We start from the raw sequence: 14672 nt of genomic DNA, 5'->3' as shown, positions 1-14672 counted from the left end.
TTATAACCAAATCTCAATGTTTTATCTGTGGATACAGTGTTCTCAACCTGACGTCCGTTACCCCTGACAAACGGAAGTAGGAACTCCGCTCATGCGTCTTTTTTGTGTGTGCTTTTTTTTGCTAACCCTAGCCAAATCATTAACTCTTTTCCAAACCTTAACCCAATTATCATTACGTGCCAGGAGAAATAAATTCGGACAAAGTCTTGATCCCTTCTAGCCATGGCCGTCTTTCTACCTCCGTGCTTTCTACGCCTGCTACGTTAGATTTGCAGCTGATAAATGACGTGGTTTGTTCCGGTAGCTTTTGAAGGAAGTGTTTTTAATGTAAAGAAAATACGTTTTGTTATGTAACTACTTTTGATTTCATTTTATTACAACCGATTGGACTGTTTCCGAGCAGAACCGCTCTCGACTTGTGTGTGCCTACTAACGTCTGTGTCGTTGGACAACAATGAAGGCCTAGCTAGTTTTATCGCTCCTAGTTATCTACATCTGGATAATCTGCTCTCTTATGTGGGATTTCAACCCATTACTGTACTGATCTTCGACATTACACTGTGAAATAAAATCAGGTATGTTGATAGTTTGTTTGAAACGCAATGATTTCGTAGAGGGGTCCGAGTGGGATGTTATTGACGTTTCTAGCTAGCTAGCTAACTTGTTACAGTAGGCATGTAGTGGGATAGATTGGTAGCTAAACCAGCTAACTAGCTGTCAACAATGTGTCATTAATGACCGCTCGTCTTGGCTATCTCTGATTTACTTTCCTACATTTGAACGATTATAACTATATTGTAGGGCAGGAAGGGAAATTGAAGCTAGCTACTATTAAATAGATGATCTCATAATATGGAAGTGAAATGTTGATCTAACTGTATATCGCTCAGGATAAGAGGCTAGCATCTGCTAAATGACAAAAATGTAAATGCAAAATCATGTCCACCAAAAGAGTATCACACTATTTGATTAGCTAGACAAGCTAGCTTGACATTTGCCTCAGGAAAGCCCACTGTCTTGTCCTAAACATTGCAATGGACAGCCGTTTTGGATGGAGAAGATCCTTCTCTTTTGTTGTGGCTATCATAGATGGCTAGCCCAGCGGTATATGCAGCATGTTTACTATGTTGATACGTGCAGGTATCTTGAGGACACTAGCTAGCTGTTTTTAAACAACAATACAGACATGAGATCAGGGGTGTGGCAGGTACACCTGGAGAGCTTGACACCCCTTGACTTGTTCCACATTTTGTTGTGTTATAAAGTCGGATTAAGATTGATTTGATTGTAATTTTTTTTGTCAACGATCTACACAAAATACTCTAATGTCAAAGTGGAAGAACAATTCTAACATTTGTAAAAGATTAATGAAAAATAAAACACTAATATATCTTGATTAGAAAAGTATTCAAACCCCCTGAGTCTACATGTTAGAATCACCTTTGGCAGCGATTACAGCTGAGTCTTTCTGGGTAAGTCTCTAAGAGCTTTCCACACCTGGATTGTGCAACATTTGCCCATCATTCTTTTCAACAAGTTGGTTGTTGATCATTGCTTGACAACCATTTTCAGGTCTTGTCATAGATTTTCAAGCAGTCAAAACTGCAACTCTGCCACATTCACTGTCTTCTTGGTAAGCAGCTCCAGTGTAGGTTTGGCATTGTGTTTTAAGTTATTGTCCTGCTGAAAGGTGAATTCATCTCCCAGTGTCTGGTGGAAAGCAGACTGAACCAGGTTGACCTTTAGGATTTTTCCTGTGCTTAGAACCATCCAGTTTCCTTTTCTTCCTGAAAAACTCACCAGTCCATTTGTTTTTTGTTTTACTTTTTACCCCCCAATTCCGTGATATCCAATTGGTAGTTACAGTCTTGTCCCATCGCTGCGACACCCGTATGGACTTGGGAGAGGAGAAGGTCGAGAACCATGCGTCCTCCGAAACACAACCCCGCCAAGCCGCACTGCTTCTTGACACACTGCCTGCTTAACCCGGAAGCCAGCCGCACCAACGTGTCGGAGGAAACCCCGTACAGCTGGTGACCTGAAGTCAGCGTGCATGCGCCCGGCCGCCACAAGGAGTCGCTAGAGCGCAATGGGACAAGGACATCCCGGCCAGCCAAACCCTCCCCTTACCCGGACGACGCTGGGCCAACTGTACGCCACCTCATGGGTCTCCTTTTATTCTAAAATTGATTAAATAGTTTTTTCAACCTCATCAATCTATACCCCATAATGACAAAGCAAAAACAGGTTTTTGGGGGAGTTTCTCCCATTCTTCTCTGCAGAACCCCTCAAGCTCTGTCAGGTTGGATGGGGAGCGTTGCTGCACAGCTATTTTCAGGTCTCTCCAGAGATGTTTGATCGGGTTCAAGTCCGGGCTCTGGCTGGGCCACTCAAGGACATTCAGAGACTTGTCCCGAAGCCACTCCTGCGTTGTCTTGACTGTGTGCTTAGGGTCGTTGTCCTGTTGGAAGGTGAACCTTCGCCCCAGTCTGAGGTCCTGAGAACTCTGGAGCAGGTTTTCATCAAGGATCTCTCTGTACTTTGCTCCGTTCATCTTTCCCTCAATCCTGACTAGTCTCCCAGTCCCTGCCACTGAAAAACACCCCCACAGCATGATGCTGCCACCACCATGCTTCACCGTAGGGATGGTGACAGGTTTCCTCCAGACGTGATTTGCTTTGGCACATTTTTTGCCGTATTACTTCAGTGCAATCTGGTTTAACGAGTTGGTCTTTATGTGTTCACCTTAAATAGTGTTAAATATATGCTACAGGCTATGCAGAGCCATGGCCGTGTCCGCTCGGTTCTACCAGCTGTAGTTACATAGACCCAATGACTTTTTATTTTTTATTTAACCAGGTAAGCCAGTTGAGAACAAGTTCTCATTTACAACTGCGACCTGGCCAAGATAAAGCAAAGCAGTGCGATAAAAACAACAACACAGAGTTACATATGGGGTAAAAAAAAACATAAAGTCAAAAAATACAACAGAAAATATATATACAGTGTGTGCAAATGTAGCAAGTTATGGAGGTAAGGCAATAAATAGGCTATAGTGCAAAATAATTACAATTAGTATTAACACTGGAATGCTAGATGTGCAAGAGATGATGTGCAAATAAAGATACTGAGGTGCAAAATATATAACAATATAGGGATGAGGTAGTTGGGTGGGCTAATTACAGATGGGCTGTGTACAGGTGCAGTGATCGGTAAGCTGCTCTGACAACTGATGCTTAAAGTTAGTGAGGGAGATAAGAGTCTCCAGCTTCAGAGATTTTTGTAGTTCGTTCCAGTCATTGGCAGCAGAGAACTGGAAGGAATGGCGGCCAAAGGAGGTGTTGGCTTTGGGAATGACCAGTGAGATATACCTGCTGGAGCGCAGACTACGGGTGGGTGCTGCTATGGTGACCAATGAGCTAAGATAAGGCAGGGATTTGCCTAGCAGTGATTTATAGATGGCCTGGAGCCAGTGGGTTTGACGACGAACATGTAGTGAGGACCAGCCAACAAGAGCGTACAGGTCACAGTGGTGGGTAGTATATGGGGCTTTGGAGACAAAACGGATGGCACTGTGATAGACTACATCCAATTTGCTGAGTAGAGGAGTGAAAATCAAACAGGACCCGACCCGGACCCGAGGGAAAAGTTAGAATGTTGGGGCCAAAGCAGTTCGGGGTACACCTGTGAAAACCTCTAATACGCACTGTATATTTCTAATGAACATTCTGGAACATGCAAGACTTTCATCAAGGCTTGACATTGTAATAGCTGTACAAGATATGTCCCATTGATAGATCTCTCTTTCTTTCCGTCTCTCTGTCCTTCTCTCTCTCTCTCTCGCTCTCTCTCTCTCTCTCTCTCACCAGTCACAATCATACCCTCTTTCCCCTTCCTTAATTCCCACCACCTCTCTCTTCTCCCTCCCTCCCAGGTATGTCGTCCCAGCTCCAGGTGTTCTCTCCTCTTTCCATCTCCTCCAGCGCCTTCTGCCGCGTCAAGAAGATGAAGGTGGAGAGCTGTGTTTGGGAGGTGCCCTCTGACACCCCCTATGGTTCCGTGGGGGGCCAGCAGGGGGTAGGGGGGTACTCCTTCGCCCCTGCAGTAGGCGTGGCCGTGCCCCCCTTCGCCCCCTCTGCGTTAGTGTTCCCTCCCACCCCAGGCTCCCGAGGCCAGGTGGTGGTCCGGGCGGCCGACAGCACAGGCAGCCTCCCCCGAGGCTCCAGCCGCCGCCTCAACGACCACTGCGCACACACCGAGACGACTGCGACAGGCACGGGGACACGACGACAGGGCCGGAAGAGGAAGAATAAGGAAGTTGAAGCGAGTGGCAGTGGTAGTGGTAGTGTTCAGATCCTGGAGGAGCTCTCTGCCCCTCCACCCGTCTTCTCCACGCGGACAGGGGGAGGAGGAGGGGGAACGGGCCAGTCCATCCCCAACTCGGCCCCCAACACCAAGAGCTCCAGCTCCAACGGAGAGGGGGACTACCAGCTGGTTCAGCATGAGATCCTGTGTTCAGTCTCCTGTAGTTATGAGGTGCTGGAGTTCCTGGGGAGGGGGACCTTCGGTCAGGTGGCCAAGTGCTGGAAGAGGGGAACCAATGAGATCGTGGCCATCAAGATCCTCAAGAACCACCCCTCATACGCACGACAGGGCCAGATCGAGGTGGGTTCAATTTTTTTCGGTCTGTCGTCATTGATTTGATTGGTGATGTTTATTAGCCTGGAATCCAAACTGATATGCACCGTTTCACCTTCGTGGTTTTGTGAAGTGAGACTCACTATGGGGAAACAAAGCACTTCAGCTTGGACACCAGGCTAGATGTTTATTGCCTTTCAAGAGGACTTTCTCCATAGACCTTCAACCCCTCCTGTCAATGAAATGCAAGTGTTTGACTAGCCCAATAATAGATAGGACTTACCCATGTACAGTTGAAGTCGGAAGTTTACATACACCTTAGCCAAATACATTTAAACTCAGTTTTTCACAATTCCTGACATTTAATCCTAGTAAAAATTCCCTGTTTTAGGTCAGAATAATAGTAGAGTGATTTATTTCAGCTTTTATTTCTTTCATCACATTCCCAGTGGGTCAGAAGTTTACATACACTCAATTAGTATTTGGTAGCATTGCCTTTAAATTGTTTAACTTGGGTCAAACGTTTCGGGTAGCCTTCCACAAGCTTCCCACAATAAGTTGGGTGAATTTTGGCCCATTCCTCCTGACAGAGCTGGTGTAACTGAGTCAGGTTTGTAGGCCTCCTTGCTCACACATGCATTTTCAGTTCTGCCCAAACCTTTTCTATAGGATTGAGGTCAGGGCTTTGTGATGGCTACTCCAATACCTTGACTTTGTTGTCCTTAAGCCATTTTGCCACAACTTTGGAAGTATGCTTGGGGTCATTGTCCATTTGGAAGACCCATTTGCGACCAAGCTTTAACTTCCTGACTGATGTCTTGAGATGTTGCAGTGCACCAGTCCCTCCTGCAGCAAAGCACCCCCACAGCATGATGCTGCCACCCCCGTGCTTCACGGTTGGGATGGTGTTCTTCGTCTTGCAAGCACCCCCTTTTTCCTCCAAACGTAACGATGGTCATTATGGCCAAACAGTTATATTTTTGTTTCATCAGACCAGAGGACATTTCTCCAAAAAGTACGATCTTTGTCCCCATGTGCAGTTGCAAACCGTAGTCTGGCTTTTTTATGGCGGTTTTGGAGCAGAGGCTTCTTCCTTGCTGAGCGGCCTTTCAGGTTATGTTGATATAGGACTTATTTTACTGTGGCTATAGATACTTTTGTACCTGTTTACTCCAGCATCTTCACAAGGTCCTTTGCTGTTGTTCTGGGATTTATTTGCACTTTTCACACCAAAGTAAGTTCATCTCTAGGAGACAGAAGGCGTCTCCTTCCTGAGTGGTATGATGGCTGCGTGGTCCCATGGTGTTTATACTTGCGTACTATTGTTTGTACAGATGAATGTGGTACCTTCAGGCGTTTGGAAATTGCTCCCAAGGATGAACCAGACTTGTGGAGGTCTACAATTTCTTTTCTGAGGTCTTGGCTGATTTCTTTTGATTTTTCCATGATGTCAAGCAAAGAGGCACTGAGTTTGAAGGTAGGCCTTGAAATACATCCACAGGTACACCTCCAATTGACTCAAATGATGTCAATTAGCCTATCAGAAGCTTCTAAAGCCATAACATCATTTTCTGGAATTTTCCAAGCTGTTTAAAGGCACAGTCAACTTAGTGTATGTAAACTTCTGACCCACTGGAATTGTGATACAGTGAATTATAAGTGAAATAATCTGTCTGTAAACAAATGTTGGAAAAATTACTTGTGTCATACACAAAGTAGATGTCCTAACCGACTTGCCAAAACTATAGTTTGTTAACAAGAAATTTGTGGAGTGGTTGAAAAACGAGTTTTAATGACTCCAACCTAAGTGTATGTCAACTTCCGACTTCAACTGTACAGTGTGTTGTGGGTTGTCAATGTTTTCTCACCAACACACACTCTTTATTTTCCTTCAAGCTAAAAGTCTGGTAATCCATAGATCGTCTATGGGGGACTATCCAAATAAAGTGTGACTGAAATTCTCACCGTAGACCAGGCATGGAGATCTATCCCTAACATACACACCTCCTGCTTGTTGCCAGGAGCGAGACTAGTTCTAGAAAAGACAACACTGGAGAAAACAAGTGTAGCGGAGTACGTTGAGCTGTGTCAACGTTTCCCACCGTCTGTTCCCAGGTGGGCATCCTGAACCGTCTTAGTGCGGAGAACGCCGATGAGTTTAACTTTGTGCGTTCCTACGAGTGTTTCCAACACAAAGGCCACACCTGCCTGGTGTTTGAGATGCTGGAGCAGAACCTCTATGACTTCCTGAAGCACAGCAAGTTCAGCCCCCTGCCATTACGACACATCAGACCCATACTGCAACAGGTGACAAAACAGTACAACTTTATTGATCCATTATAGAGACACTATAGAAATGTGTGGAAGAAAGATGATCATGATGTTATGGTTGAACCTGATTTGACAGTCTGTTTACCTGGTAGGCCTACACATTCTAAAAGTTGAGTTGTATCACACTGTTATTTACATTTTACATTTACATTTGAGTCATTTAGCAGACGCTCTTATCCAGAGCGACTTACAGTTAGTGAGTGCATACATTTTCATACTGGCCCCCCGTGGGAATCGAACCCACAAACCTGGCGTTGCAAGCGCCATGCTCTACCAACTGAGCTACACAGGACTTTCCAATGTTTACACTGTTATTATTACGTTGTTGTTATTACACTGTTGTTATTACTTTGTTATTACACTACTGTTATTACACTGTTATTACACTGTTATTATTATACATATTATTACACTGTTTGTACACTATTACACTTATTACATTTATTACACTGTTATTACACTGATATTATTACACTTATTACACTGTTATTATTACACTTATTACACTGTTATATTACGCTGTTATTATTACAGTTATTATTATAATGATATCACACTGTTATTACACTGTTATTATTACACTGTCATTACATTTATTACACTGTTATTACATTTATTACACTGATATTATTACACTTGTTATTACACTTATTACATTGTTATTATTACACGTATTACACTGTTATATTACGATGTTATTATTACACATATTATTATGCTGTTATTATTACACTTATTACACTGTTATATTACGCTGTTATTATTACAGTTATTATTATAATGATATCACACTGTTATTACACTGTTATTATTACACTGTTATTCCATTTATTACACTGTTATTATTACACTGTTGTTATTACACTGCTATTATTACACTGCTATTATTACACTGTTATTATTACAATGTTATTATTATGCTGTTATTATTATAATGATATCACACTGTTATTACACTATCACACTTGTTATTACACTGTTATTACACTAATTATTACTGTTATTATTACACATATTATTACACTTATTACACTATTACACTGTTATATTACGCTGTTATTATTACACTTATTACATTTATTATTACACTTATTATGACTGTTATTATTACTTATTATTACGCTGTTATTATTACTGTTATTATTATAATGATATCACACTGTTATCACACTTATTACACTGTTACACATTACATTTGTTACACTGTTATTATTACACTTATTACACTTATTACACTGTTATTACACTTATTATTACAGTTATTACACGTAGTATACTGTTATACTACGCTGTTATTATTACACATATTATTATGCTGTTATTATTACACTTATTACACTGTTATTATTACACTGTTATATTTCACTGTTATTACACTGTTATTACATTATTACACTTATTACACTGTTATTATTACACTGTTATATTTCACTGTTATTACACTGTTATTACATTATTACACTTATTACACTGTTATTATTACACTGTTATATTTCACTGTTATTACACTGTTATTACATTATTACACTTATTACACTGTTATTATTACACTGTTATATTTCACTGTTATTACACTGTTATTACATTATTACACTTATTACACTGTTATTATTACACTGTTATTACACTTATTATTACACTGTTATTACACTGTTACAACGTCTCCTGAGTGGCGCAGTGGTCTAAGGCGCTGCATCGCAGTGCTAACTGTGCCACTAGAGATCCTGGTTCGAATCCAGGCTCTGTCGCAGCCGGCCGCGACCGGGAGACTCATGGGCGGCGCACAATTGGCCCAGCGTCGTCCAGGGTAGGGGAGGGAATGGCCGACAGGGATGTAGCTCAGTTGGTAGAGCATGGCGTTTGCAAGCCAGGGTTGTGGGTTCGATTCACGGGGCCAGTATGAAAATAAAAATAAAAAATATGTATGCATTCACTAACTGTAAGTCGCTCTGGATAAGAGCGTCTGCTAAATGACTAAAATGTAAATGTAAATTACACTGTTATTACACTGTTATTATTACACAGTTATTATTAAACTGATATTATTACACTTATTATTACACTTATTACACTTATTATTACTGTTATTATTACACTGTTATTACACTGTTATTATTACACTTATTATTACTGTTATTATTACACTGTTATTACACTGTTATTACACTGTTATTATTACACTGTTATTATTATAATGATATCACACTGTTATTACACTTATTACACTGTTATTACACTAATTATTACTGTTATTATTACACATATTATTACGCTGTTATTACACTGTTATTACACTGTTGTACACTATTACACTTATTGCATTTATTACACTATTACACTGGTATTATTACACTTATTACACTGTTTTTACACGTATTATACTGTTATATTACGCTGTTATTATTATACATATTATGCTGTTATTAGTTATTACACTTGTTATTACACTAATTATTACTGCTGTTATTACACTTATTTCACTTATTATTACTATTATTACACTGTTATTACACTGTTTGTACACTATTACATTTATTACACTAATTATTACGCTTGTTATTACGCTGTTATTATTCCACTTATACTTACACTCATTATTACACTTATTACACTGTTATTATTACCAAACTCCTGTGTTGCTCACAGAACTGTCCTAAACTAAACATTGACAAAACAGTTGCATGGTAACCTACTCCGACTGTGTGCTGTTGATAGTAGTTGTCTGTTTTGCCCCGAAGTGAGTTCTGTCTCCCTTACTTTTATGTATCATGGAAAATGATTTCTTGAAAAGTGGGAACCGTGCTCCATTTACATTGGGTTGATGTCAATGAGAGACTAATGCTTTTGAAACCTTACCTGTTCATAGCCTGCAGTGCGAACACCTTTTGAAACCCTGCATTACCTTAATTTGACCACTAGGTGGCGACAGCGCTAATGAAGCTGAAGTCTCTGGGTCTGATCCATGCTGACCTGAAGCCAGAGAACATCATGCTGGTGGATCCACTCAGACAGCCCTACAGGGTCAAGGTCATCGACTTCGGCTCAGCCTCCCACGTCTCCAAGGCTGTCTGTTCCACGTACCTCCAGTCACGATACTACAGGTTTGTGTGTGTGTGTGTGTGTGTGTGTGTGTGTGTGTGTGTGTGTGTGGCCAGTCACGTCTCCAAGGCTGTCTGCTTAACGTTCCCCCTAGTCATGATACTGCAGTTAGATATGCCTGTTTTTACACCTGAGACTAGGGGTTTCCCTGTGCAGGTGAGTGTTTGAGTGATACAACATGGTTGCATCTGTGAGTAACACCACTGTAAACAAGCAACTGAGGGACAGTGCATTCGGAAAGTATTCAGACCCCTTGACTTTTCCAAATTTTGTTACGTTACAGCCTTATTCTAAAATTGATTAAATCGTCCCCCCCCCCCCCATCACGTTACAATACCCCATAATGACAAAGCAAAAACAGATTTTTAGAAATCTTTGCACATTTATAAAAAAAGTACAATAAATGAAATATGACATTTACATAAGTATTCAGGCCCTTGACTCAGTACTTTGTTGAAGCACCTTTGGCAGCTATTACAGCCTCAAGTCTTCTTGGGTATGACGCTACAAGCTTGGCACACCTGTATTTGGGGAGTTTCTCCCATTCTTCTCTGCAGATCCTCTCAAGCTCTGTCAGATTGGATGGGGAGCGTCGCTGCACAGCTATTTTCAGGTTTCTCCAGAGATGTTCGATCGTGTTCAAGTCCGGGCTCTGGCTGGACCACTCAAGGACATTCAGAGAGTTGTCCTGAAGCCACTCCTGCGTTGTCTTGGCTGTGTGCTTAGGGTTGTTGTCCTGTTGGAAGGTGAACCTTCACCCCAGTCTGAGGTCCTGAGAACTCGAGCAGGTTTTCATCAAGGATCTCCCTGTACTTTGCTCCGTTCATCTTTCCCTCGATCCTGACTAGTCTCCCAGTCCCTGAAAAACACCCCCACAGCATGATGCTGCCACCACCATGCTTCACCGTAGGGATGGTGACAGGTTTCCTCCAGACGTGACGCTTGGCATTTAGGCCAAAGAGTTCAAACTTTGTTTCATCAGACCAGAGAATCTTGTTTCTCATGGTCTGAGAGTCCTTTAGGTGCCTTTTGGCAAACTCCAAGCGGGCTGTCATGTGCCTTTTACTGAGGAGTCGCTTCCGTCTGGCCACTCTAGCATAAAGGCCTGATTGGTGGAGTGCTGCAGAGATGGTTGTCCTTTTGGAAGGTTCTCCCATCTCCACAGAGGAACTGGGAGCTCTACGGACAATTCCTGGCTTGGTTTTTGCTCTGACATGCACTGTCAACAGTGGGACCTTTATAAAGTCAGGTGTGTGCCTTTCCAAGTCATGTCCAATCAATTAAATGTACCAAAGGTGGACTCCAATCAAGTTGTAGAAACCTCTCAAGGAAGATCACTGGAAACAGGATGCACCTGAGCTCAATTTTGAGTCTCATAGCAAAGGGTCTGGATACTTATGTAAATAAGGTAATTATGTTTGTTATTTTTAATACATTTTCTAAAATTTCTAAAAATATGTTTTCGCTTTGTCATTATAGGATATTGTGTGTAGATTGATGAGGGGAAAAAATAATTTAATCAATTTTAGAATAAGGCTGTAATGTAACAAAATGTGGAAAAAGTGAAGGGGTCTGAATACTTTCTGAATGCACTGTATGTAACATTATGGTACAGGAATATCTAACATTATGGTACAGGTATATCAGTGGAGGCTGCTAAGGGGAGAACGGCTCATAATAATTGATGGAACGGAGCAAATGGAATCGTATTAGAAACCTTGTGTTTAATGCATTTGACACCATTCCACCAATTCCGCTCCAGTCATTACCACGAGCCCATTCCGCTCCAGTCATTACCACGAGCCCATTCCGCTCCAGTCATTACCACGAGCCCATTCCGCTCCAGTCATTACCACGAGCCCATTCCGCCCCAGTCATTACCACGAGCCCATTCCGCCCCAGTCATTACCACGAGCCCATTCCGCCCCAGTCATTACCACGAGCCCATTCCGCTCCAGTCATTACCACGAGCCCATTCCGCTCCAGTCATTACCACGAGCCCATTCCGCTCCAGTCATTACCACGAGCCCATTCCGCTCCAGTCATTACCACGAGCCCATTCCGCTCCAGTCATTACCACGAGCCCATTCCGCTCCAGTCATTACCACGAGCCTATTCCGCTCCAGTCATTACCACGAGCCCATTCCGCTCCAGTCATTACCACGAGCCCATTTCGCTCCAGTCATTACCACGAGCCCATTCCGCTCCAGTCATTACCACGAGCCCATTCCGCTCCAGTCATTACCACGAGCCCGTCCTCCACCAACCTCCTGTGAGGTATATCTAACAGTATGGTACAGGTACAGTGGGGAGAACAAGTATTTGATACACTGCCGATTTTGCAGGTTTTCCTACTTACAAAGCATGTAGAGGTCTGTAATTTTTATCATAGGTACACTTCAACTGTGAGAGACGGAATCTAAAACAAAAATCCAGAAAATAACATTGTATGATTTTTTAAAAGTAATTAATTAGCATTTTATTGCATGACATAAGTATTTGATCACCTACCAACCAGTAAGAATTCCGGCTCTCACAGACCTGTTAGTTTTTCTTTAAGAAGCCCTCCTGTTCTCCACTCATTACCTGTATTAACTGCACCTGTTTGAACTCGTTACCTGTATAAAAGACACCTGTCCACACACTCAATCAAACAGACTCCAACCTCTCCACAATGGCCAAGACCAGAGAGCTGTGTAAGGACATCGGGGATAAAATTGTAGACCTGCACAAGGCTGGGATGGGCTACAGGACAATAGGCAAGCAGCTTGGTGAGAAGGCAACAACTGTTGGCGCAATTATTAGAAAATGGAAGAAGTTCAAGATGACGGTCAATCACCCTCGGTCTGGGGCTCCATGCAAGATCTCACCTCGTGGGGCATCAATGATCATGAGGAAGGTGAGGGATCAGCCCAGAACTACACGGCAGGACCTGGTCAATGACCTGAAGAGAGCTGGGACCACAGTCTCAAAGAAAACCATTAGTAACACACTACGCCGTCATGGATTAAAATCCTGCAGCGGACGCAAGGTCCCCCTGCTCAAGCCAGCGCATGTCCAGGCCCGTCTGAAGTTTGCCAATGACCATTTGGATGATCCAGAGGAGGAATGGGAGAAGGTCATGTGGTCTGATGAGACAAAAATAGAGCTTTTTGGTCTAAACTCCACTCGCGTGTTTGGAGGAAGAAGAAGGATGAGTACAACCCCAAGAACACCATCCCAACCGTGAAGCATGGAGGTGGAAACATCATTCTTTGGGGATGCTTTTCTGCAAAGGGGACTGGACGATCTGCACCGTATTGAGGGGAGGATGGATGGGGCCATGTATCGCGAGATCTTGGCCAACAACCTCCTTCCCTCAGTAAGAGCATTGAAGATGGGTCGTGGCTGGGTCTTCCAGCATGACAACGACCCAAACACACAGCCAGGGCAACTAAGGAGTGGCTCCGTAAGAAGCATCTCAAGGTCCTGGAGTGGCCTAGCTAGTCTCCAGACCTGAACCCAATAGAAAATCTTTGGAGGGAGCTGAAAGTCCGTATTGCCCAGCGATAGCCCCGAAACCTGAAGGATCTGGAGAAGGTCTGTATGGAGGAGTGGGCCAAAATCCCTGCTGCAGTGTGTGCAAACCTGGTCAAGACCTACAGGAAACGTATGATCTCTGTAATTGCAAACAAAGGTTTCTGTACCAAATATTAAGTTCTGCTTTTCTGATGTATCAAATACTTATGTCATGCAATAACATTTTCGGGATTTTTGTTTTAGATTCCGTCTCTCACAGTTGAAGTGTACCTATGATAAAAATTACAGACCTCTACATGCTTTGTAAGTAGAAAAACCTGCAAAATCGGCAGTGTATCAAATACTTGTTCTCCCCACTGTATATCTAACATTATGGCACAGGTATATGTCCACTACAGTCTTGGTATAATGAAGTCCAGGTGGTTATTCCACTACAGTCTTGGTATAATGAAGTCCAGGTGGTTATTCCACTACAGTCTTGGTATAATGAAGTCCTGGTGGTTATTCCACTACAGTCTTGGTATAATGAAGTCCAGGTGGTTATTCCACTACAGTCTTGGTATAATGAAGTCCAGGTGGTTATTCCACTACAGTCTTGGTATAATGAAGTCCAGGTGGTTATTCCACTACAGTCTTGGTATAATGAAGTCCAGGTGGTTATTCCACTACAGTCTTGGTATAATGAAGTCCAGGTGGTTATTCCACTACAGTCTTGGTATAATGAAGTCCAGGTGATTGCTGGTATTTGGCTAATAATGTTGTATGTTTTCTCCCTCAGGGCTCCAGAGATCATCCTGGGCCTGCCGTTCTGCGAGGCGATAGACATGTGGTCTTTGGGGTGTGTTATAGCGGAGCTGTTCCTGGGGTGGCCCCTCTATCCCGGGGCATCAGAATACGACCAGGTGAGTACTGCTAAACACATTGTTATTTTTATCCTAAACTGTTATGATGGAGTCTTATTTTCTCGTGAGGAGCCGTTACATCTCTCAGACACTTCCTGGGTTGTGTTCTTAACCAAGCTACACCACCGTTCAAAAGTTTGGGGTCACTTAGAAATGTCCTTGTTTTCCATGAAAACATACATG

General features: G+C 42.7%; 1 protein-coding gene across 3 annotated transcripts in view; it reads left to right on the top strand.

The window, feature by feature from the left end:
• The first annotated feature begins 9 nt into the window (after positions 1-9).
• The window catches only part of LOC121574699 (homeodomain-interacting protein kinase 1), a 63584-nt gene continuing 48921 nt past the window's right edge, over positions 10-14672 (top strand). For 2 of the 3 annotated variants that reach the window (XM_041887240.2, XM_041887238.2), the window contains exons 1-5: positions 10-575; positions 3870-4665; positions 6754-6945; positions 9889-10070; positions 14366-14489. In XM_041887240.2, coding sequence (XP_041743174.1) covers positions 3937-4665; positions 6754-6945; positions 9889-10070; positions 14366-14489 — 1227 coding nt within the window. In that variant the 5' untranslated portion in view covers positions 10-575; positions 3870-3936. The remainder of the gene's footprint in view (positions 576-3869; positions 4666-6753; positions 6946-9888; positions 10071-14365; positions 14490-14672) is intronic. The other variant, XM_041887239.2, reaches the window with a different exon arrangement.

The sequence above is a fragment of the Coregonus clupeaformis genome, chromosome 10 (genome assembly GCF_020615455.1).
Source record: "Coregonus clupeaformis isolate EN_2021a chromosome 10, ASM2061545v1, whole genome shotgun sequence".
Lineage (NCBI taxonomy): Eukaryota > Metazoa > Chordata > Actinopteri > Salmoniformes > Salmonidae > Coregonus > Coregonus clupeaformis.
This window is presented reverse-complemented; position numbering and strand designations above follow the sequence as displayed.